This window comes from Microcaecilia unicolor, chromosome 5 (genome assembly GCF_901765095.1).
Source record: "Microcaecilia unicolor chromosome 5, aMicUni1.1, whole genome shotgun sequence".
In the NCBI taxonomy this organism is placed as follows: Eukaryota; Metazoa; Chordata; class Amphibia; order Gymnophiona; family Siphonopidae; genus Microcaecilia; species Microcaecilia unicolor.
In genome coordinates, this window is record NC_044035.1 from 253,573,458 (window position 1) to 253,595,577 (window position 22,120).

Below are 22,120 nucleotides of genomic sequence, written 5' to 3' on the forward strand. Positions count from 1 at the left end.
TCACTTGATAGAATGTTTCTATTGTATAAAAATGTTTTACATTATGTGGGCAAGCACTATGGGGCCCTTTACTAAGGTACGCTGAAAAATGGCCTGCGCTGGTGTAGACATGTGTATTGGATGCGTGCAGGTCCATTTTTCAGCATGTCTGCAAAACAGGCCTATTTTTGTTGAAAATGGATGTGCGACAAAATAAAAATCAGTGTGCGTCCATTTTGGGCCTGAGACCTTACTGCCACCCACTGACTTACTGGTAAGGTCTCACTTGTTAACCGGGTGGTAATCATCAGAATGCGTACACTGCCGATTACCGCCCGGTTAGCGCCATCTGGTAGAAAATAGAAATCTGTCAAAATTAGAATTACCACGGTAGCTGGGCGGTAGTTCTAATTTGATGTGCAGCCTACGCGCCTTAGTAAAAGGGCCCCTGTTAGAGAAATGGTGCAAAACAATGCACAAAAATTGTATTAGAAGGATAGCAATTTGCTGTGGTATACACAAGATCAAACCTAGGCGTTTCAGAAGAGAGGCGTCATCTTGACAACATAACTTGCCTGACAAGTACGCTAAATGTGAAATGCCGTGACTGCTTTCAAGTTGTCAGTAAAAAAGGATTTTATGATAAATTGTTTGTGGCTTTATATTTTTAAACAATGAGTACAGGTTTTCAGTAGCATAATGTTCTTAATATTGATGAAACATGCACAGTGATACGGGATCTGTTGACCGCATTGGTTAGCTACAGAGGTGAGAACAACAGTAGAGATAAATAAGAGAAAACTCATACACGAGAAGAAGGTATAGAAGTCCCAGTTGCAGAATTGGCTGTAGTCCCAGATAAATTGCCAGCCGCTGCAGTTGCACAATATACTATTGAGGCACCTATGTTATCAGAAGAAAACAAGTCCCAGAGTGCAATTCCTATTAGGCAGTAAAACGCCTGTAGCTGCTGCCCCTGCCAGGAGATCAGCAGAGGCTTTTGTCCTTGAGGCTAAGCTTGTGACTGCTAGAAATGAAGCCACATGAGTGGATGAAGAACTGAATTAAGCATACCTGGGTTTTTTTTTTTGCAGATGCTGCAGTGAAAACAATGCCTAACTGTAACCATGCCTGTGGAAGGAATGCGCATACCTAACCAAATGGGTGGTGATATGGCATTTGAAAAAACATTCTCAAAGTTACTAAAACAGAAGCCACAACTGTGCATTACTTACACACAGGCAAAAGTCACCCTAGATTATAGAGAAACAAGCATCAAACAGACTGTCCAAATGCTGTATATATTGGTACAAGGACATACAGGCGTCCCATGAAGGAGTGACACGACTTTAAATGCATAAGGCGCAAGCAAGTAAGCATTTCATGTAAAGCCTACATGTAAAGCCTCTACACCATACAGAAGTAGCCTAACAGCCCAGTGATTTGATCCTGGGCTAACAATGAACCCACTTATGGATCTCAACCAGTAGGTCTCTTGAAGGAGGAAAAATCTGGATGATTCCTCTGGAACTTCAGCCCCAAGACCAGTTTTGTTCATCAAGAACGACTGGTACATCTGGAGGACAAACTCAGGGGAAAATCCCCCCTCCTGAGGTCCTCCAGACTGCACCAGAAACACTACCTCTGTTTCCTTCTGTCCTCCAGCAAACTGAGAATCAGAGAAGAGCTCCCGTGCTGAGAAAAAAACCCTGCAACTGCAGGCAAGATGGCGGCCTTCTGCGCCAAATCTAAAGAATCATGGAGGTCCGAAGCAGAAACGGAGAGCACTGAGGCAGACGTGAAGGACCGACAAACGAAGAAGCAGGTAAACGCTGACGCCGACAGAGGACTTGCACAAGCCGAGAGCACTTACACCCTGATTCTGACAAACGCTGTAGCCTGTCCGCCATAGCTGAGCTCTCTCTGCCCTTGAAAACAACACTTCATGCCTCTTTTTTTTTTTTTAACCGCCGCTGCCAAAACGTGAGGAAACGGAGGAAGAAAAATCTAAGTAAGAAAATTGCTCGTTAAGGCCACGAGCACTGTATTATTCAATTTTTTTTTAAACAGCTGATCTAGCAAAGAAAAAACTCCACAAGAGCAATAGAGCACAATGGAGCTGCCTGCACGTTAGCACTCTGGGGAAAGAAAAGGCTTTTCCTTTTAATTTCCTTCATTTCTTTTATTTTCTTTTAAAGTAAGCGTGGCTGCCTCTCCCAAAGGCAATACACCTTTCCACCGAAAGGGTAGCCCTTCCCAACTAAGTAAGGGAGATGGGGAGGGACTCAGGGACACCCGAGTTTAACAACCCAGAGGCTGGAAAAGAAAATACATCCCTACCTGCCAAGCCTCTAAACTGAAATTCCCCAGGCACAGAAGAACTATTATTATAATTATTTCTTAAAAAGAGAGAGAGAGAGAGAGAGAGAGAGAGAGAGAGAGAGAGAGAGAGACACACACACACACACACACACTAAAGGGCTCACCTCCTGCCTGCTGGAGACTGAGAAAATACTGAGGCTAGGATCACATGGCCAGGGCTCTTATTGGCTCTCTAGAGTCAAACTTTTCTCAGTCTCCACCTGCTGGAAGGCGTACACAACCCATCAGTCCAATCCTGGGCCGGTCCGGAGGGACGCTAAGGAATAGGCAATTACAGCAGTAAAAATATTCACAAACAATACAAAGTATGGCATGGTATACAACTTACAATGTCAATACATAATAGAGCATTATAATTGATAGTGAAGGGTACTGCAAAAAAGCAACATATAAATAGGTAAGAAAGTAGGAAGAGTTAGAGCATAAACGTCTAAGTTCTGATTTTACAAAGCAAGGATACATATATCCAAAACTTTAGTGTGTGCAAATAGCAAGGGGTCGTGGTCTGGGAGTGTTCTGAGTGCACTAAGGCAAGCCTACAAAATTAATTTTTCTTCCCCATTTCAGAATGGAATGAACATCTATGTCCTAACATATCGAAGATGGGATTTACACCTGCTACCTAGGATGTGTAGGCTTCAGAAAAGTGCTCCTCTACAGAGATTAGGGCAAGTCACATCTTTAATCCCCAGGGCTTCATTTCCCCCTCTCCCCCATAACCAAACTGGCAAAGGATACTATACTCAGACAGTTCAGGAAAAATAAATGTTTACATTTCTAAAATGGATAAGATAAACAGTTATGTTCAAGTACAAATCTTGCTATTCCGCAACAAACATTTGCATGTCCATTCTGACCCACTGGTATTTTAGATGCTTATTTTTCTAAAATAGATGTTCATGCCACACGTTAACTAGCACTTATAAATGTCCATTTTTGATGTAGAACATGTTCTAAAATAAATGGAGACATCCTGTTCTAAAATACCAGAACAACTTGAGATGTTCAGACCTGGATATCTCAAGTCATTTTAAAGTGCTTTCTAAAATGCTGCTCCAAACGTTCGACTTGGATGGTCGTTTTACCTGGTTTCTCCATGTCCAAACCAAATATAATCTAGACCTATAGGGGCCAAATATTGGAACTTTCCAACCCCTCCTTCCCCATTCTACATATAGAGTTATACATATATCTGAAAATACTTATAAACACTATGGCACTCATTTCCAAAAGAGAAAAACATCTCAAAAGTGGCACAAAGTGGCAGATGGACGTTTTTCCCACCAAAACATCTAAAGGCAGAATTGGGAATTTTTCACTGAGGGGTCCTTTTACTATGCTGCGGCAAAAAGGGCCCTGCGGTAGAGGCGGGGACTGTTTTTCCTGCACGCCATGGCCCTTTTTACCGCAGCAAGTAAAAAGCCCCTCCCCCCCCAAAAAAAATGGCCATGTGGTAAGATAACACTGCGTGGCCATGCGGCAGGGAGCACTTACCGCCATTCATTGAGGTGGCGGTAAAGGCTCCCATGGTAACCTGGCAGTAACTGGGCAGTGCATGGTGATGCCCAATTACCGACGGGTTAGTGCCATGCTAGAGACATTTTTTTTTTCTGGAGCACTGGAAATGGAGCATGCTCCAGCTGGAAGTACCACTGGTGGCCATGTTTGGCCGACAGTAGTTCCAATTTAGAATGCGGTAAAACCATGTTGGGTTTACCATTGCTTTGTAAAAGACACCCTGAGTGCATCCAAATAGTAAGCGGGCGTGTTTTGGGTGGGTTTACAATCTGGACATTTTTCAGCAATAATGGAACAGAAAAAAGGTCTGGGGCAGAAAAGAAGTACATTTTTATCTAGACCTGTTTCAATTACAGCTAAGTCTGAAAACGGTGACCTAACTTACCAGCTGACCACTGGATGGATGAACACATGACCCCTCTTAATCCCCCAGAAGTCCCTAACCCCCTCCACCTTCCAAAGAAATGACAGTGACGGTAGATACCAGGTTCTATGACAACTCCAGATATTATGGCCATTCCTAAGAAAGCAGCAAGTAAGTGGATGGAGTAGCCTAGTGGTCAGTGCAATGGACAGTCAGTGGGAACCAAGTTCAATTCCACATAACTCTCATTTCAGCACAAATATGTGAGCCCTCCTAGAACACAGAAATACCCCCTGCACCTAAATATATAAGTGAGATGCAAGCCTGAGGGCTATTGTAGTGGTGGACCTTTAGGTACAGTAGGTTTTCTCTGTTCCTGAAGGGCTCACCATATAGTATGAAGGTGTTTAGGTGGGATTTGCACCTGGGTCCTTTTACGTGAAGATCTCACAGCCCACTAGGTTGCTTCTCTGCACTGTTGGGATGTCTGTGTGGCCAGTTCACTAGGAATGCTGCCAGACAGACGTCCCTGTGGCTTGTTTTTCTAAGCTTTTCACTGGAGCTTTTTTTCCCCCCGAAAAATGGTACTTACATATTGAAAATGTCCCTCCACATGTAATATGCCCCTGAATTTTTTTTACAAGTAGTTCACGTTCATCAGGGCACTGAACATATAACTGCTTATTGAAAAATTGACTGGTTTGTTTCTAAGTCAATGCAGTCTTCTACAGTTACATAATAAAATCTATTCCTAGAAGGCAATAGTTATACAAAGGAAGGGACAACTTAGAATAATGACTGGCAAAGCAAAACAGGTGGATTAGTTCTGAATTAATAAACTGAGGATTTAAAGGGTGTAGTTTACAGCACTGGTAGGCAGGGAGCACTACAGGAGGAATGCGAAAGCCACTGGACATGGAAGAATATGGTGAATCTTGCCAATTTTTTAAAGAAATAGTAACACTATAGAATGGTATTTTAGAAAGCACATCCAGGTTCAGGTATGTTGCTGGTGGTGCTAGAATTTTAGAATAGGATCTGCCAATGTACAGCCTGTTCTAAAATCCATGAGAAATAGTCATCCATGAGTTGGTTACGTCCAGCATAAACATCCGTGTTCCAGCCTTTGAGTTACAGGTGGTATATAGGAAGTAATTTGAAAAAACAAAAATTTCATACCATGAATGTCCATAGTTCCTGAAACTTTCGCAGAACCCAGTATCCTTTGCCTGTTTCACATGGAGGTGGGAGGGGGAGAACAGCCACTGAGGATTAAGTGGGTGACTTCAATGAATCCCTCCAGTGCAGAGCTGCTCAATCTGAGTACCTTTCTGTAACCTGTGCGTGCCAGGTAACAGGTCTAAATACCAACATCCATCCTTTTGGACATAGATTCAACATCCCTACCAGTGGCGCACCCCCGTCAATCCCTCCCTTCCCAGCAAAGATCTTCAATTCCCTCCCTCCCCCTGCACCTTAAAATCACTTCCAGTCTTCGCCTGGGCAGCATCAGTACCAGTGGACTCATAGGTTGTCTGTGGCATGCATGGGGCTTTCTCTCTGAACCATCCCGCCCTTTCTGACACAACTTCCTGTTTTCTGAAGGGAGGGCCAGTTTAGAGAGAAAACCCCAGCCTATGAGTGCAGATTGGAGGTGATGTAAAGGTATGGTGGTGGCAGAGGGAGGAAGGGAAATCTCAGATCTTTGCAGGCCTGGGAAGGGATAGATGTGGCAGGAGTGAGAGGGGAGGGAAATGCAGATACACTCCCTTTTGAAAATTCTTGGCTATGCTACTGGTCCCTACCTCTACTGAAATTGGAGTTGGACATCCATATTTTGGTCCCTCCCTAGTCCCATCCAAAACACATCCAGACTATGGCCCCTTACCATAAGGGTATACTGCTGTGTTAGACATTCATATCCCAGCTTTATAAAATTGGGATTTGTACATCCATACAAAATGGATGTCTAAAGGCTGGTTTCCAGACGTTCAAACCACAAATAGAGCTTCCACAATAAGGGCCACAGTTTCCTAAGTTTAAAGACATTAGCTCACTTTTTTCCCCAATACTCACTTTTTTCCTTTACAGAAGTTTTATGTACTTCTGGGATCATGAAACTATACACCAGTTCTGCTACAATTTCTTCAGACTGAAGATGAGAACGACTAAGAGTAAAACAAGAATCAGAGAATTAATATTCTTAATGCATTTCATCCTTCCCACTTCCTTTACAGGCTGCTACCTGAAACAACTGATCTTGCATAATTCATAATTGCATGCTTATTTGGCTGATTATTCCTGGATTCAGAAGCTGAATATACTGTTTTTGTGGGACCATAGCCTTGAAGCCAAAGTTCATGTGGCAAACCAGCAGCTGACATGTATAATGATGGCTAATGAAGAAAAGAAAAGCCCTCTTGTCAAAAAGGAAGGAGTAAAACTATGGGTGGAAATGCAAGCTAGAAATCCATGCATGCTAATATTGATTTCTGTGTGATCTTGAGTATGTACGATAAGACGAAGAGTGGGAACAGAATCAAGCTCTTCAAAACAGACCAAAGACACTCATTATAGATTGTAAACTTTAATTAAGGATGACTCAGCAAGGTACCATGTTTCAGAACTGAAAATGCCTTCTTCAGGAGTCTGCACAAATGCAAATAGTAACAAATATAAACATCTTGAATCGATATTTTTTGTATACATTCAAGATGTTTATATTTGTTACTATTTGTAAAATATTTAGTAAAGGGCTAAAAAAAACTTCTAAAATTAAAAACGAGCTACAAATCAGACCAATATGTAAAATACAATTTAAAAAGCATGGCGGAGGACAAGCAAAATGTAAAACATTGCTTAAAAAAGAACAAAAGGAATTGCAACTTTTTTTAATATAAAAGGTAAAACAAGTGAAGGTGGTCAAGGAAAAACTCTATTCTTCAGGAGCCAATGCACACAGATTGAGGTACTTCTGAAGAATAATATAACAAAAGTGTGAAGCAGTCTGTTAAAAAAAACATATGTATATATGTATACATAGTCCTGAAATAGGAACCAACCTTGGTGAATGTGTCTGACAATCCTTATTGTTTTGTCTTCAGAGATGGATCTTTAAAATGTAAAATGTTGTGCTCAAAAAAAGAAATTGTGAAACTAAAATGTGGATGCAGTGGAACTTGCAGGGAATAGACAGAAATGTGTCAAAAAGGGAAAACTGCAAGGAGACTCGAGTAAATAATGACTGAAACACTTTGGCTGTGTAGGTGCACTATTATTATTTCTTACATTTGTATCCCGCGCTTTCCCACTCAAAGCAGGTTCAATGCGGCTTACACAGTAAAAAGAATACAGAAACTATATGTCTAGGACTAGAGAGAGTAGTGCAGAAGATATAGCAAACTATGACATAGATTTGAGTGAGGCTTAGGGTGCACAGTATTGAAAATGCATATGTTGGAAGGCACATACAAACTTATTGTAAGACAACATAAAATGATGAAAAAATGAAGGAAAAAATATATAAAATCATCTGGAATACAATATGATTCAAGGTCATATTAGATGCAAGTGCATCATGCTTGCTTGAAACAGGTAATATAAAACAACAAACTCAAAAACAAAAAAACACAGTTGAATATGTGTAACCATGTAAAAAATATTTATAAAAGAAAGGAACTGTGAGTGCATGAAGTGCCAAAGAACTAAAACTTTGCGATCAGAAGTGGTACGGGAATCAGTGATAGGCAGCGAGAAAAAATAAGTACTATCTATATTGCTCTAGACTGAAGACAAAAAGGAGGTCTGATTTACCTTTTAAAAGACCGTCCATAGGTATTGCAAGTAATTTTGCTTCTGGACGCTGCTAAGGGGCTGGAATAAAGCATACTGTGTACTGAATGGGTTTAAAAGGACTTGAAAAGGCGCCAAAAGAAAGGGCGGATGCATGCACACTAGTAAACCATTGGAAGACAGCACAAAGGTAGTGTGCATTGTAACAAAGCTGAAAAGGTAAACCACACTGAAGTGTGTGTGAATAATAATCATGTTACCAGACATCTAGTGCAAAAAGGAAATAGAGCTATGGGTATATATTGCTGAAACAAATGCTGTCTATATATGAATAGTAACTACTTGACAAATAACATGAGTTGAAAGCGGAGCTGTAAATGTATATCACTAAATGAAGTTTGTAAATTGTTAGAGAGCAAATGGATGGACCTGAAAACAGAACTATTTCTGAAGATATGAAAAACTGTAATGAATAAAAATAATAGCATGAGAGCTACGGCTATGTGCTGGAAAGACAGTGATAGAAATGTGAATCTTCGACTGATCCACTAGAGGGCATAATTGTACAAATTAATAAAAAGAAGTATGATGCAATAAAACTCTATTTGACAAAATACCAACCTATACAAAGGAAGTGGAAAGCAAGTACAGTAGAATGTACATAAACAACAGTGTTCTAATACATAGATTATATACAATACAGAGTGAGACTACGAACAAGTAAAAACTCTGGAAATGTATTTCATATCCTGTGGCACTGTGTATGAATGAAATAACAATAAATAAAGATAACCAATGAATGCTTACACATAATATTTCAAGATTGTTGAAACAATGATTTGAAATGCAAATATGTTGAATACTGTATAAGATATGAAATGAAAGTGCATGCTACCATAAAAATAGACATTATCAATGAAAATGCAGGAGATGCAAAAACATAAATATGTAAAAGATGTAAAAGCATCTTGTTATACAGCTCAAAACAAAAGTATGTGTGTGTGTATGTATGTATATATATATATATATATATATATATAAAAAAAGAGAACAAGCAAATGTATGATAATATATGTGTACAAACAAAAGAAGTAAAAACATCATTGCTGTATAGTCCAAAGCAAAAACTGGATGAACACATTGTTGTTGTACAGCATAGTATATATATATATTACAGAACAAGCAAATGTATAATATATGTGTACAAACAAGAAAGACCAAACACATTGTTTTCATACAGCAGAGTACACATGTACACAAGACTAAAAAAATATAATGATGTGTGTGCTTATTGAAAAAAAGAACAACATGTAAATGAGCTCTAGGATATTGAAATCTATCTTGCATTGATAAGCTATAGAAAAAAAAACCTTCTTGACGACCGGTTTGGAAAGCATGTATAAGATATGATGTGTGTAAAAAGAAGAGATGAGATCTAACTGCGTTAAGTCCAAATGGAACCACTGTATTGAATTTGTATATGAGTTTCTGTTCTTCTTTGAGTAGTATATTATCCAAATTACCTTTTCTCCAGTTGGGTGTGAAAATCTTATATACCAAAAAGTTAAGATCACCTATTGAATGATTGGCTGTGAGCCAACGTGTCACAATGGGTGTGCTCTCAACATTGCAACTACAGTGTTCTATGATGTGAGTCTTGATCATTCTGTTGGTCTTACCAATATATAAATAAATGGCATGGGCATTGAATGTTGTACAAAGCTCTTGAGGAATTACAGTTAGATGTGTGTTGTAGTTTATATGTTTTTTTTCCGTAGTTGAATGCATAAAGACAGATGTCTCCCAGACATGTCTACGTACACTACAATGCCCACATTTTAGATGTCCCAATGAGATGCTGGTTGATCCACTTCTTATTTCAAGAAGTGTTGAAGGGACCAGCTTCTCTTTTAAATTTTTTCTCTAGTGTATGCCACTACAAGTCTTTTCCTCTTAAAACACTCGTGGTTCTCCAGGACATGCCAATAATGGCATATGATCTTCTGTATCTGTTGGGCTAAAAAAGAAAATTTAGAGTTCATACAATGTCCAGAGAGTCTCTTAATTCCTGAAGAGTTTCGTACATCATCCAATGCCCGGGTCATTTATTATACATTGGTAAGACCAACAGAATGATCAAGATGAAATCTTACCATTTATCACTAGAGCTAGTTTACATGTTGTTATAGGAACACACATATTATATTATTTTAGTCTTTCGTACACATATATGTGTATGTGTACATATATATATATATATATATATATGTCTATAATTGTTTAGCTATAAAGTTCTACTTCAGGTATGCTGCACTATTTCCCACCCCCCATCTTTCTTTGCTGTCAGCCACATGCAGGAATTTATGGCTAGTCACACAGGCTCTGATGGTGCCTCCCATTGCTAGGGCAACTCAGCTACCTGGTATGACTTGTTACAAATGTAATTTACTGAGAAGAGGTATGGCAAGGACACCAATTGCAAGCCTCCAGCACATACGAAAGACCCAATTACAAGTCTTCAGCACATATGCAGCACCTACGATTGGTCCAGAGTAGAGGAGAGGTGGATGCTCACCACAGCCTATAAAACCACGCTGCAGACAAAGAAACTCTGAAAAAACTAGGCATGCTTGGAAAGAGTTTTAGATCCATCCAATGGCCTATTTTTTCCTGAAGGGGGTGCTCTCCCTCCTTCGTAGAAACTAATTCTCTATATCTAAGAAACTTTCTTTCATTCTCTCTGTTCTGTGACCTTTGTATGAGAAATAAACTTTTCTTCTTCCTTTTTCTCTTCTTTATATAATTAGTCTGATTACTTATAATTACCAGAGGTACTGATATTAGATTCTGTGAGTGTGTGATTATTTTTCCATGACTTGAAACTAATATCTGATGCTGTGCTGGTGAGTAAGAACAAAAGACTTTTAATTCTCTGTCCAATTTTTCTATAATATTTTGTAATATGTTTAGAGAATAGCAAACAAATACACAGCCTAGTACATTATATATACACATATATTCTGATGTATGAAAACAATGTGTTTGGTCTTTTTTTGTGCTGGGGAGGAGTTGGCTGTTTTGGTACATGTGGGTACCAATGATATAGGAAAATGTGGGAGGGAGGTTGTGGAAGCCACATTTAGGCTCTTAGGTAGAAAGTTGAAGACTAGATCCTCTAGGGTAGAATTTTCGGAAATGCTCCCTGTTCCAATATGTGGTTGAGACAATGGTGCAGGGATTTAGATTTGTTAGGAACTGGGCAACATTTTGGGAAAGGAGGAGCTTATTCCAAAAGAATGAACTCCACCTTAAAATGGGATGGAAGCAGGCTGCTGGTGCTAACTTTTAAAATGGAGATAGAGCACCTTTTAAACTAACTAAGGAGAGAGCAAGATAAAAGATGCACATTATCCCCATCAACTTCTAAGCAGCTTGTAGATGGCAAGGAAAAAACACAATTTGAAGTGCTTGTATACAAATGCTAGAAGCCTATAAAATAAGATGGGAAAGTTAGCGTATATAGCACTAAATGATGAGGTAGATAGAATAGACATCTCAGAGACTTGGTTGAAGAAGGACAATCAATGGGACACTGTGTTAGCAGGGTACACATTATATTGCAATGATAGAGGGGATCAAATTGTGTGTGGGGGAACTGAGTCAAATAAAATAAACATTCTACATGAAACAGACAGCAGCATGGAATGCAGACCAGAACAAACAGAGAGATGAAGAAATGTTTACAGAAATTAGGAATGCTGTCAAATTGGGCAACAGTATAATAATGGGTCACTTCAATTACCTCAATATTGACTGAATAAATGTTACATAAGGGAGCGCCAGGGAGATAAAATTCCTAGATGTAATAAATGACTGCTTCTTGGAGCAACTGGTCCAGGAACCAACAAGAGGTGGAGCCACTTTAGATCTAGCCCTTAGTGGAATACAGGGTATGGTACGAGAAGTAACTGTTTTAGATCCTCTGGGAAACAGTGATTATAAAGTGATCAAGTTTGAGCTACTATCTGGAGTGAAATCACAAAGAAAATCTACTGTAGCAGCATTTAATTTTCCAAAGGGCAACTATGATAAAATGAGAAAAATGGTTAAAGAGAAGCTAAAAGGATCAGCAGCAAAGGTTAGGACATTAAATCATACATGGGTGTTGTTTTAAAATTCCATCTTGGAAGCCTAGACCAGAAGCATTCTATGCAATTACAAAGGTTGAAAGAAGAGAAAACAACAGCTGGCATGATTAAAAGGTGACGTGAAAGAAGTTATTAGAGCCAAAAGAATGACTTTCAAAGGATGGAAAAAGGACCCAAATGAAGAAAATAAGAAGCAACATAAGTACTGGCAAGTTAGATGTAAAGCACTGATAAAGAAAGCTAAAAGAGAATAGGAAGAGAAACTTGCTGCTAAGGCAAAAACTCAGAGTAACAACTTTTAAGGTACATCAGAAACAGAAAGCCCGTGAGGGAATCCGTGGGACTGTTAGATCATGAAGGGGCAAAAGGAGCACTCAGGGAGGACAATGAATTCTTTGCTTTGATCTTTACGGAAGATGATGTAAGAGATCTACCTATACCAGATGGTTTCCAAGGGTGATGAGGAGGAACTGAAAGAAATCTCAGTAAACCTGGAAGACATACTGAGCCAAATTAAAAGCATAGTAACATAGTAGATGACGGCAGAAAAAGACCTGCATGGTCCATCCAGTCTGCCCAACAAGATAAACTCATATGTGCTACTTTTTGTGTATACCTTACCTTGATTTGTATCTCTCATTTTCAGGGCACAGACCGTAGAAGTCTGCCCAGCACTATCCCCGCCTCCCAACCACCAGCCCCGCCTCCCACCACCGGCTATGCCACCCAATTTCAGCTAAGCTTCTCAGGATCCATTCCCTCGGAACAGGATTCTTTTATATTTATCCCACGCATGTTTGAATTCCGTTATCGTTTTCCTCTCCACCACCTCCTGTGGTGCATTCCAAGCATCCACCAATCTCTCCGTGAAAAAATACTTCCTGACATTTTTCTTGAGTCTGCCCCCTTTCAATCTAATTTCATGCTCTCTAGTTCTACCTTCTTCCCATCTCCAGAAAAGGGTCGGATTAATACCTTTCAAATATTTGAACGTCTGTATCATATCACCCCTGTTTCTCCTTTCCTCCAGGGTATACATGTTCAGGTCAGCAAGTCTCTCCTCATACGTCTTGTAACGCAAATCCCATACCATTCTCGTAGCTTTTCTTTGCACCGCTTAAATTCTTTTTACATCCTTAGCAATATACGACCTCCAGAACTGAACACAATACTCCAGGTGGGGCCTCACCAACGACTTATACAGGGGCATTAAAACCTCTTTTCTTCTGCTGGTCACTCCCCTCTCTATACAGCCTAGCAACATTCTACTTATGGCCACCGCCTTGTCACACTGTTTTGTCGCCTTCAGATCCTCAGATACTATCTTTGTCTGGTTAGCTATGCAGGTATGGCACTGAATACTAGTTGTTCCGTATAAATTCCCGGTACTGTCGCTGACCTGGATATTCATTGCTGGTGCCTGGATATGACCCGGCACTGAATATCTGGGTCTAAATTAGCTAGTGGTGAGCAGCATTAAAAAAATACATAAAATTAGCCACCTTTTTGGAACTTTGACATGGGCACCCTTTTATAAAATAACCCCTTATATGCACTTCTCCATGTAGGGAAGCTTAAAATATAGCACCTGCCTTGGACCAGGTGCTAACTTTATAATACACACTCCATCTCAAAATTTTACATGCAACTGTCCTAAATGAAGGGGCCGGATTGCAAAGAGATTTTATTCATCCAAGCTCCCTCCACATTAAGACTGGCCAAGTTCCTTTTTCATTGAGGCAGACCCCAACCTTCTACTCTCCTTAATAAAGGCACCAATCGCCTTCAGATCTAGGCCCTTGATGATGGGAAAGTGTATGGTATCAGAGAAATCTTTTACTTTAGGCCAATTAGCTTGTGAGATTTTGTGATCAAGTACATACGTGCTAATTAATGGTGGATATGTTGTATGGGGCCTTTTTTTTTTTTTGCAGATGCAAATTTAGTGCACTGTCTGTTAAACTGTATGTTAGCACATTGTAAATTGTTTGCATACCAACACAAAATTCATATTTTGTATATGGGTCCAAGCACATATTTTTATTTTACTGGGGCTACCAAAAGGATGGGCAGCATCCACGTCTATAACAAATTATAGATATCAATATCACTCCAATATAATATTAATCACAATAGAAATCAGAACAGTACTAGGCTGATACATCTCAGCACAAGTAGAATCTGTATGTTGCCCTTGAAAGATGGACTAAAACTTGTGGGCTGTTACAGTGGTTTGCTAGTTGCCATCGAAAACAATGGAGCCAGCAATATGAACTCTGTCATAATCCATAAATATGTCAATTGTGTATGAAATCAGAACCAACCCTACTCAGAATAATTTACCGGGCTTCCATCTCATATGCAATATCATTAATTTGTACAGCCTTCTTCTGGATTTCTTCTCTGGCCTGTTCATCTGCTGTGCTCTTGGTAGCATTTAAGATAATATCCTCCAGGTAAGTATCTACTGTACTCTGGTGCACTTTAACAACCTAGAACAACCATTAGATACATTTTCAGTGAAATTTTTATCTATATACAGAGTTAATTATAAGGCAGCATATTTTCTTCACAATGAAGTTCTGGTCTCCAATTGATGAATAATGTTTTGAAACTCAAAAAGATGTCCCTAAAGAAAACAACTGCTTCTAACTCTCAAAGTATTTTTCAAGCCAGATATTCAAAACTTTAAATATAATTTAGTTTAAATCTGTTTATTGTATTTGAAAAAAAAAAATAGGCAGCCTCGTGGCTGTGATTGTCCTTATACGTCATTCTTGGTCAACAATAGATATACCTTTAAAGATAAAAGCCTTCCCTTCCTCCATCCCCAACTCTTCTTCTCCAGTAACAAGCATAATAGTCATCTGGATATATAAACAGATTAATATATTTAGTGGCAAACAATACATATATGTGACCGTATCTAGGAAAAGGTGACTAAAAGTAGTGGATCCAAAATGTTGAAAATGGCCAATTTTTCATGTCATGGGTCCATAAGAAGTCTACAAATATTACATGTATGAACGTCTGTAACTTTTTAATTATTTCACATGTGGTTTGGACTACTGTATTACAAATTGTTTTCTCTAACAGCATTCATTAAACTTCTTTTTTAAATTTGTTTCTGGTGGCTTTAGTCACCTTTTTTCCAGAGATGATCACAAAAAAGTCAACTTTTTCAGAAGACAAGACTTTTGCCATCCTTAGTTCCATGTCTACTACTTATAAAAGGTGATCTTCCATTAAATCAATGTAGGATCCTCATCAGATACCCAGTGTAGAAGTATAACTTTTTTAGTTAATAAGAACACATTTTGAAATTATTTCTGTAATAGCTATATATAAAATCTAAAAGAAACCCTCCAAAAAGACAAAATTTGTCCAAAACCTAGATATCACTCTTGATCAACATTATTGTGTATGCATAAATCTTAGCCCAAAGATGATACATTGAAGGACAAGTCCAAAGAACTATGAGAACAAGAGCCACTTCGCAATGCCATTTTATTACATGATAAAATTTGAATTTATTATTATTAATTTCCTATCGTAAAGTCTTACCAGGCAGTCTGGACAAGTGGGTTGTCTCCTTCCAGCAGATGGAGACAGGAAAAAAAACATGCCAAGTAACCCTTCTCTTCTATAAAACTGGTACCTGAGAGCTCTCTGACCAGTATTCTTTTGTCTCCATCAGACTGTGCAGATGACTAGACTGCTCTGATGCAGTGACAGTGGAACTGGAGCAGAGGGGCAGTGGATTTTGACTTATTTTCCCCTTCTAACTCTGGGTTGAGGCAGTAGGGCTTCTGGGCAATAGTCCTAAGTGATTGATTTCCTGTGTTTCTATGATGGAGAAGGGCAATCCCTATGGGGTTGATTTCTGGTAGATCCCAGAGCTCTGTGGCTGGGAGCAGTTTGGCTATGGGCTTAAGAGCTGCAAGGAAGGCTGAACCAAATAAAGTTTTAAAAAAATGGTGAAAGCATGCAGAGTATGGAAAAATTATTTCTTACCTGATAATTTTCTTTCTTTGAATCACAGTAGATGAATCCAGAGACAAGTGGGTTATGATTGTCTACCAGCAGATGGAGATAGAGGGCAGTAAGCAGTCTGGTCAGACAATAGTTTTTTAGATAACAAATCAGAAGGATAACATGCCAACAGGAATTCACTCTCTCCTCACAGGAGCATGACTGAAACAGAATAGAACTTCCCAAACAAATGCAAACCTTCAGCAACAATCCTAAAAGAGATACAAACTGAGAACAGTACACAGAACTCACACTGAGGGCGGAACCCTAGATTCATCTGCTATGATTCAAGGAAATAAAATTATCAGATAAGACATAATTTTTCCTTCCTTTTCATCAAAGCAGATGAATCCAGAGACAAGTGAGATCTAGCAAAGCAATCTTCAATGAGGGTAGATAATCAAAGCAACAGATTACATTACATTACAGGACACTTATACCCCCCTCCTCTGAACACACACACAGAGCTCCTGAGTTCAGTGTGGCTTACATGTCAAAAAGTCTGGGCATACCCAGGGATATCATTACAATAGAAAAACATAAATAAAATACAAAAAAAATCACATTAAAAATCAAAAATCAAGACTGAGCATAACAATCATTGAATCAAGTAATCTCTAAATAAAATTTCAGTAATTTCTAATTAGCCTGACCTCTAATATTACAAAGGAGCCTATTCCAATATGAGGCAGTCTGATATGCAAAAGTACTGACTAAATAATTTTTATATTTAATCCTTTTGGTGTTAGGATAATGGAGCAATAAAAACTCTAGACTCAGGGTTAGAATTCCTGAGAGACAGAAGGATAAGAGACAACATACACTGAGGAGCTAACCCATGCAAAATGAAAATCAAACAAGGAACACAGTTTAAACACCACATATGAACTCATCAGTAACCAGTGTAGTTGTCCTAACAATGGCGTAGCCCTCCCAAATTTTGGTACTTTGAAACTCAGATAAGCTGTTGTATTTAGTAAAGTCTGAATTCTCTTGATTATCTTCTCTCTACAGCCCATGCTCCAAAGGACAAGTCTGACCTAGCAGCCACATCTAGGCAGTAATGCTTCACAAAGGAATGAAGGGAAGACCATGTGGCGGCATCTACAGATCTCCTCTAATGAAACCCCTGTGACTCAGCCCAAAAGGTAAAGTGAACCCTGGTTGAGTATGCCTTCAGCAAAGCAGGAGGCTGTCTGCCAGCAAGAACATAGGCACTTGAACTGGCTTCCCTGATCCACTATGCAACCGTCACCTTAGAGGCTGCATCTCCTTTCTTTAGGCCCCCAAACAGAACAAAAGAGATTATCTGAATGGCAAAACTCATTAATAATCTCCAGATAGTGCGACAGCACCCGCCAAATATCATGGAGACGCACCAAAGCAAAATCCACCACCCAGTTCTCCCATTTAAAGGATGGCTGGAACAATGGCTGATTAACATGAAAGGCAGAGACAAATGGGCACTTTCCCCTTTGAAGTCTACTGTGCCCCACATCTTAGCCTTTTTGCAGGATGGTTTCAAAAAAGGGTGGCATAATACAATTCCTTGCAGGTGCAAGCAGCCACCTTGGCCTTCTATCGGTGACAAGTGGGACATTCCTCTTTGGCCACTCATCCAGATGTAGTCCGTTTTCTTAAGGGGTCGTTCATCTTAAACCTTCTGTGTGCCCGGTGTGGCCTCCTTGGAATCTTAATTTGGTGCTCAGGGTGCTCCAAAAGGCTCCTTTTGAGCCCTTGAGGAGGGCTACTGTTAAGCATGCTATATTGAAAATGGTGTTTCTTGTGGCAGTCTTCTCAGCTGGTGGATTTCGGAGCTTCAGGCTTTGTCTTAACTTGAGCATACACCATCCACATCTGCAACATGGTGGTGATCACATCCTCCACATTAACCTTTCTTCCATAGCTGCGACTGCTCAAGAGCCAGGCCGTAAGACCAAACTGAGAGAGATTGTCCATGAGAACTAGACCTTGCAAGAGAAGGTTCGGGGGTAGTGGAAGCCGAAATGACTGATCCACCAGCACTTGCATAAGATCCGCATACCATGGCCTGCATGGCCAGTCTGGAGCTACCAAGATGACCTGCCTGGGATGGAGAAGTACCCTGCCAATCATTGGCAGGGTGGGGGGGGGGGGGGGGCAGAGGAGGTCTGATTCTGGCCAGGACTGAAGGAGTACATCGAAGAAGAAGGCTTCTGTTGCCAGCTGAATGCTGCGAGTCCCCCCTTTGTCTATTGATGTAAGATACCGTTGTCATATTACCTGACAAAACTCAGACCAGGAGTCCCTACAGAACATCCTGAAAGGCTCACAGAACCTTCCGAGAAGCTCTGAGTTCCAGCCAATCAATCATCCATCATGCTTCCACCTTCAACCAGAGGCCCTGAGCATAGCACTGCTGGCAATGCACTCCCCAGCCCAAGAGGCTGGCATCTGTGACCACCACCATCCATTGTGGGGACCCCAAGGGAGATCCCTGGCGAAGATGGGCAGCCTGTAGCCACCTGATCATGCAGGAACTCACCTGCAGAAAGGAAATCCAGAACAGGAAAACAAAAGTTCTGCAGAAAGAGCAAACGGTCCACAAAAGCAGAATACACGACTTCTAATAATTAAAAAGGCTTTTATTCTTGCCACTTTAAAACACAACCCGATGTGGCCACGCTTTGCCTCTCTAGAGGCTGCTACAGGAATTATGAATTATTAGGGTCCCAAAGGGCACAATCACCTAATAGTTGGTGGATGTAACAATAAAAACAGTTCAGCAGCTAGCAGCAGGATAAAGACAGTGTCTCCTTTGTCTGTCTAGAGAGACAAAATGTGGCCACATTGGGTTGTGTTCTATGTTTCAACGTTTTTATTGATGATTCCACATAATAAACAGTCAACAGATTCCATTTACATGAAATTGAGAACAAAACAATAACATCTGAATCTGAACAAAATAATACTCTCATCTCATCATCAAAATTTAAACCTTTTCTCCCTCTCCTCCCCTCCCCTCCCCAACCCATCCCATACCCCCCTCCTCCCCCTCAAGGTTACAGACACTCCTAAGGGCTCATTCTCCAGTAGATTCCCCTACTAACAAAACATTGAGAATAAGACTTCTACTTCTTTGAGTCAAGATATCCAGAAAATAACCCCAAGTTTTAAGAAAACTTGCTTTACGTCGACGTGAGCCTCTTGCTTCTCTTGCCTCCCAGGCCATCAATTGATGTATCTGGTTGCGCCAATGCCAAAACTCAGGGCTCGTCTCTGAAGTCCAAGATTGCAGAATGCATTTCCTTGCAAGCAAAGTTTACGACCCAACAATATCCCGTCAGCATTGAGATCCCCAAATGAGCCGGGACAGTCCAACACCAGCTGGCGTGGCGTGGCGTGGCGTATCGACGATCCTACAAGACATTAGGGAAGAAAGGCCACCACCCATTTCCAAAAACATTGTACAATCCTATATTCCCCAAATGCATGAAAAAATGTATTATCTGACAGTTTACATTTCAAACATGTGGGCGCAGTAATCCCTCCTGCTCTGAACAATTGAACTTGGGTAAAATATCTTCTATGTATTACTCTAAATGCACATTACCTATACCCCGCTCCACTTATTAGTCTGGGAATACTTTTAAGATGCGATACAATATCCCAGGAAGACAGTTCAATTCTCACATCAGCCTCCCATCTCCGTCTCAGCTGAGCCAGCTCCTCTCCAGGCGCCAAAACCCATAATTTCTTCTGAATGCCTGAAATAGTTGGAGCCTCATCTGAAAGCTCATCAAAAACGCAATAATCTTCCCTCCGAACTTAGATTTTAACGCCTCTTTATCTAGGGATTGAATGTAATGCTTCATCTGACAGTAAGCAAAGGTGTCCCCCCAGCAAATAGTATTAGGGTGCAGGAGCTTATCTAAAGGTTGAAGATCCCCATCTGTTCCCAATACATCCTCCAGACAACATAAGCCCAACTGCTCCCAGCGTGTAAAGGCTGAATTCTCCAACCCTGGTAGAAACAGCGGATTACCCTTAATGGTTAATAATTCTGTTGTTCTCGGGTCACCCCCTAAAAGTTTCCATGCTGCCCTCAGTGGGTACAAAAGCACACAACACCTGAATTGCTGAGTCAACCTAGCACTATCTGTTGGCAGCAAAGCCCATAGCTTATAAGGGCTAAAAAAAAGTTTCTTCTAACTTAAGGGGAGTGTGAAAGCTTGACGAAAAAAAAAAACAGTCTCTCACTTGCCTCAAGAGGCATGCCAGGTTATAATAATTTAAGTTAGGTAACCCCATCCCCCCCTGGCACCATCCCCCATTAGAAATTTTAATTAGATCTTGGCCCTCTTCTTTGTCCAACAAAATTTCATCACTAGACGATAAAAACGTCTAATGTCTTTCTGTAGTAATCTCAGCGGCAAGATCTGGAATGCATATAACTATCGTGGTAAAATTACCATTCTAACCAAGCAAAGACAACCTATTAATGGCACTGTTAACACACTCCAAGATTCTAATTGCCTCTCTGTTTGAGCTAGCAGCCTATCAACATTTAATCTATATAGGTCTTCCGTTCGAGCTGCATCCTTGCATCCGTTACCTTCGCTCCTGTGCCTGATCTGCTGAACGCCTCTGGAGGAAATCTCGCACCCATTCAGATTTCCTTCATTACAAATTCATGCTATCCTCCTTCCAGTCCTCCCTATTCCTTGCCAAACAGGACTACTACACCCAATTGACCAATTCTCTCAGCTCCAACCCTCATCATCTCTTCGCCACCCTTAACTCCCTCCTCAAAGTGCCCTCCGCTCCCCCCCCCCCCCCCCACTCTCTCTTCAATCACTGGCTGACTACTTCCACGACAAGGTGCAAAAGATCAACCTTGAGTTCACTACCAAGCCACCTCCTCCTCTTCACCCTTCAACCCTCTCCCTCAACCAACCAACCCTGGCCTCTTTCTCCTCCTTTCCTGATATCACCGAGGAGGAAACTGCCCGCCTTCTTTCCTCCTCGAAATGCACCACTTGTTCCTCTGATCCCATCCCCACCATCTTGACACCATCTCTCATACTGTCACCCCCTCCATCTGTCATATCCTCAACCTCTCTCTCTCCACTGCAACTGTCCCTGACACCTTCAAGCACGCTGTAGTCACACCTCTCCTCAAAAAACCATCACTTGACCCTACCTGTCCCTCCAACTACCGCCCCATCTCCCTCCTACCCTTCCTCTCCAAAATACTTGAGCGCACCGTTCACAGCCGCTGCCTTGATTTTCTCTCCTCTCATGCCATCCTCGATCCGCTTCAATCCGGTTTTCGCCCTCTACACTCGACAGAAACAGCACTCTCTAAAGTCTGTAATCACCTGTTCCTTGCCAAATCCAGAGGCCACTACTCCATCCTCATCCTCCTCGATCTATCTGCCACTTTTGACACTGTCAATCACAATTTACTTCTTGCCACACTGTCCTCATTTGGGTTCCAGGGCTCTGTCCTCTCCTGGTTCGCCTCCTATCTCTCCCACCGCACCTTCAGAGTACACTCTCATGGATCTTCCTCCACTCCTATCCCGCTCTCTGTTGGAGTTCCCCAGGGATCTGTCCTTGGACCCCTTCTTTTTTCAATCTACACCTCTTCCCTGGGCTCACTGATCTCATCTCATGGTTTCCAGTATCATCTTTATGCTGATGACACCCAGCTGTATCTCTCCACACCTGACATCACCACGGAGACCCAGGCCAAGGTATCGGCCTGCTTATCCAACATTGCTGCATGGATGTCCAACCGCCACCTGAAACTAAACATGGCCAAGACTAAGCTTATCGTCTTTCCACCAAAACCCACTTCTCCTCTTCCTCCACTCTCGTTCTCAGTTGATAACACCCTCTTCCTCCCCATCTCATCCGCCCG

The 22,120-nt window shown here is 40.9% G+C and overlaps 1 protein-coding gene across 1 annotated transcript in view; it reads right to left on the reverse strand.

Annotated features, from left to right (window-relative positions):
- Positions 1 to 22,120, reverse strand: part of MAATS1 (MYCBP associated and testis expressed 1) — a 171,385-nt gene that overhangs the window by 33,393 nt on the left and 115,872 nt on the right. The window contains exons 15-16 of the mRNA XM_030203997.1: positions 14,527 to 14,675; positions 6,320 to 6,411 (exon numbers count right to left, since the gene is read on the reverse strand). Coding sequence (XP_030059857.1) covers positions 6,320 to 6,411; positions 14,527 to 14,675 — 241 coding nt within the window. The remainder of the gene's footprint in view (positions 1 to 6,319; positions 6,412 to 14,526; positions 14,676 to 22,120) is intronic.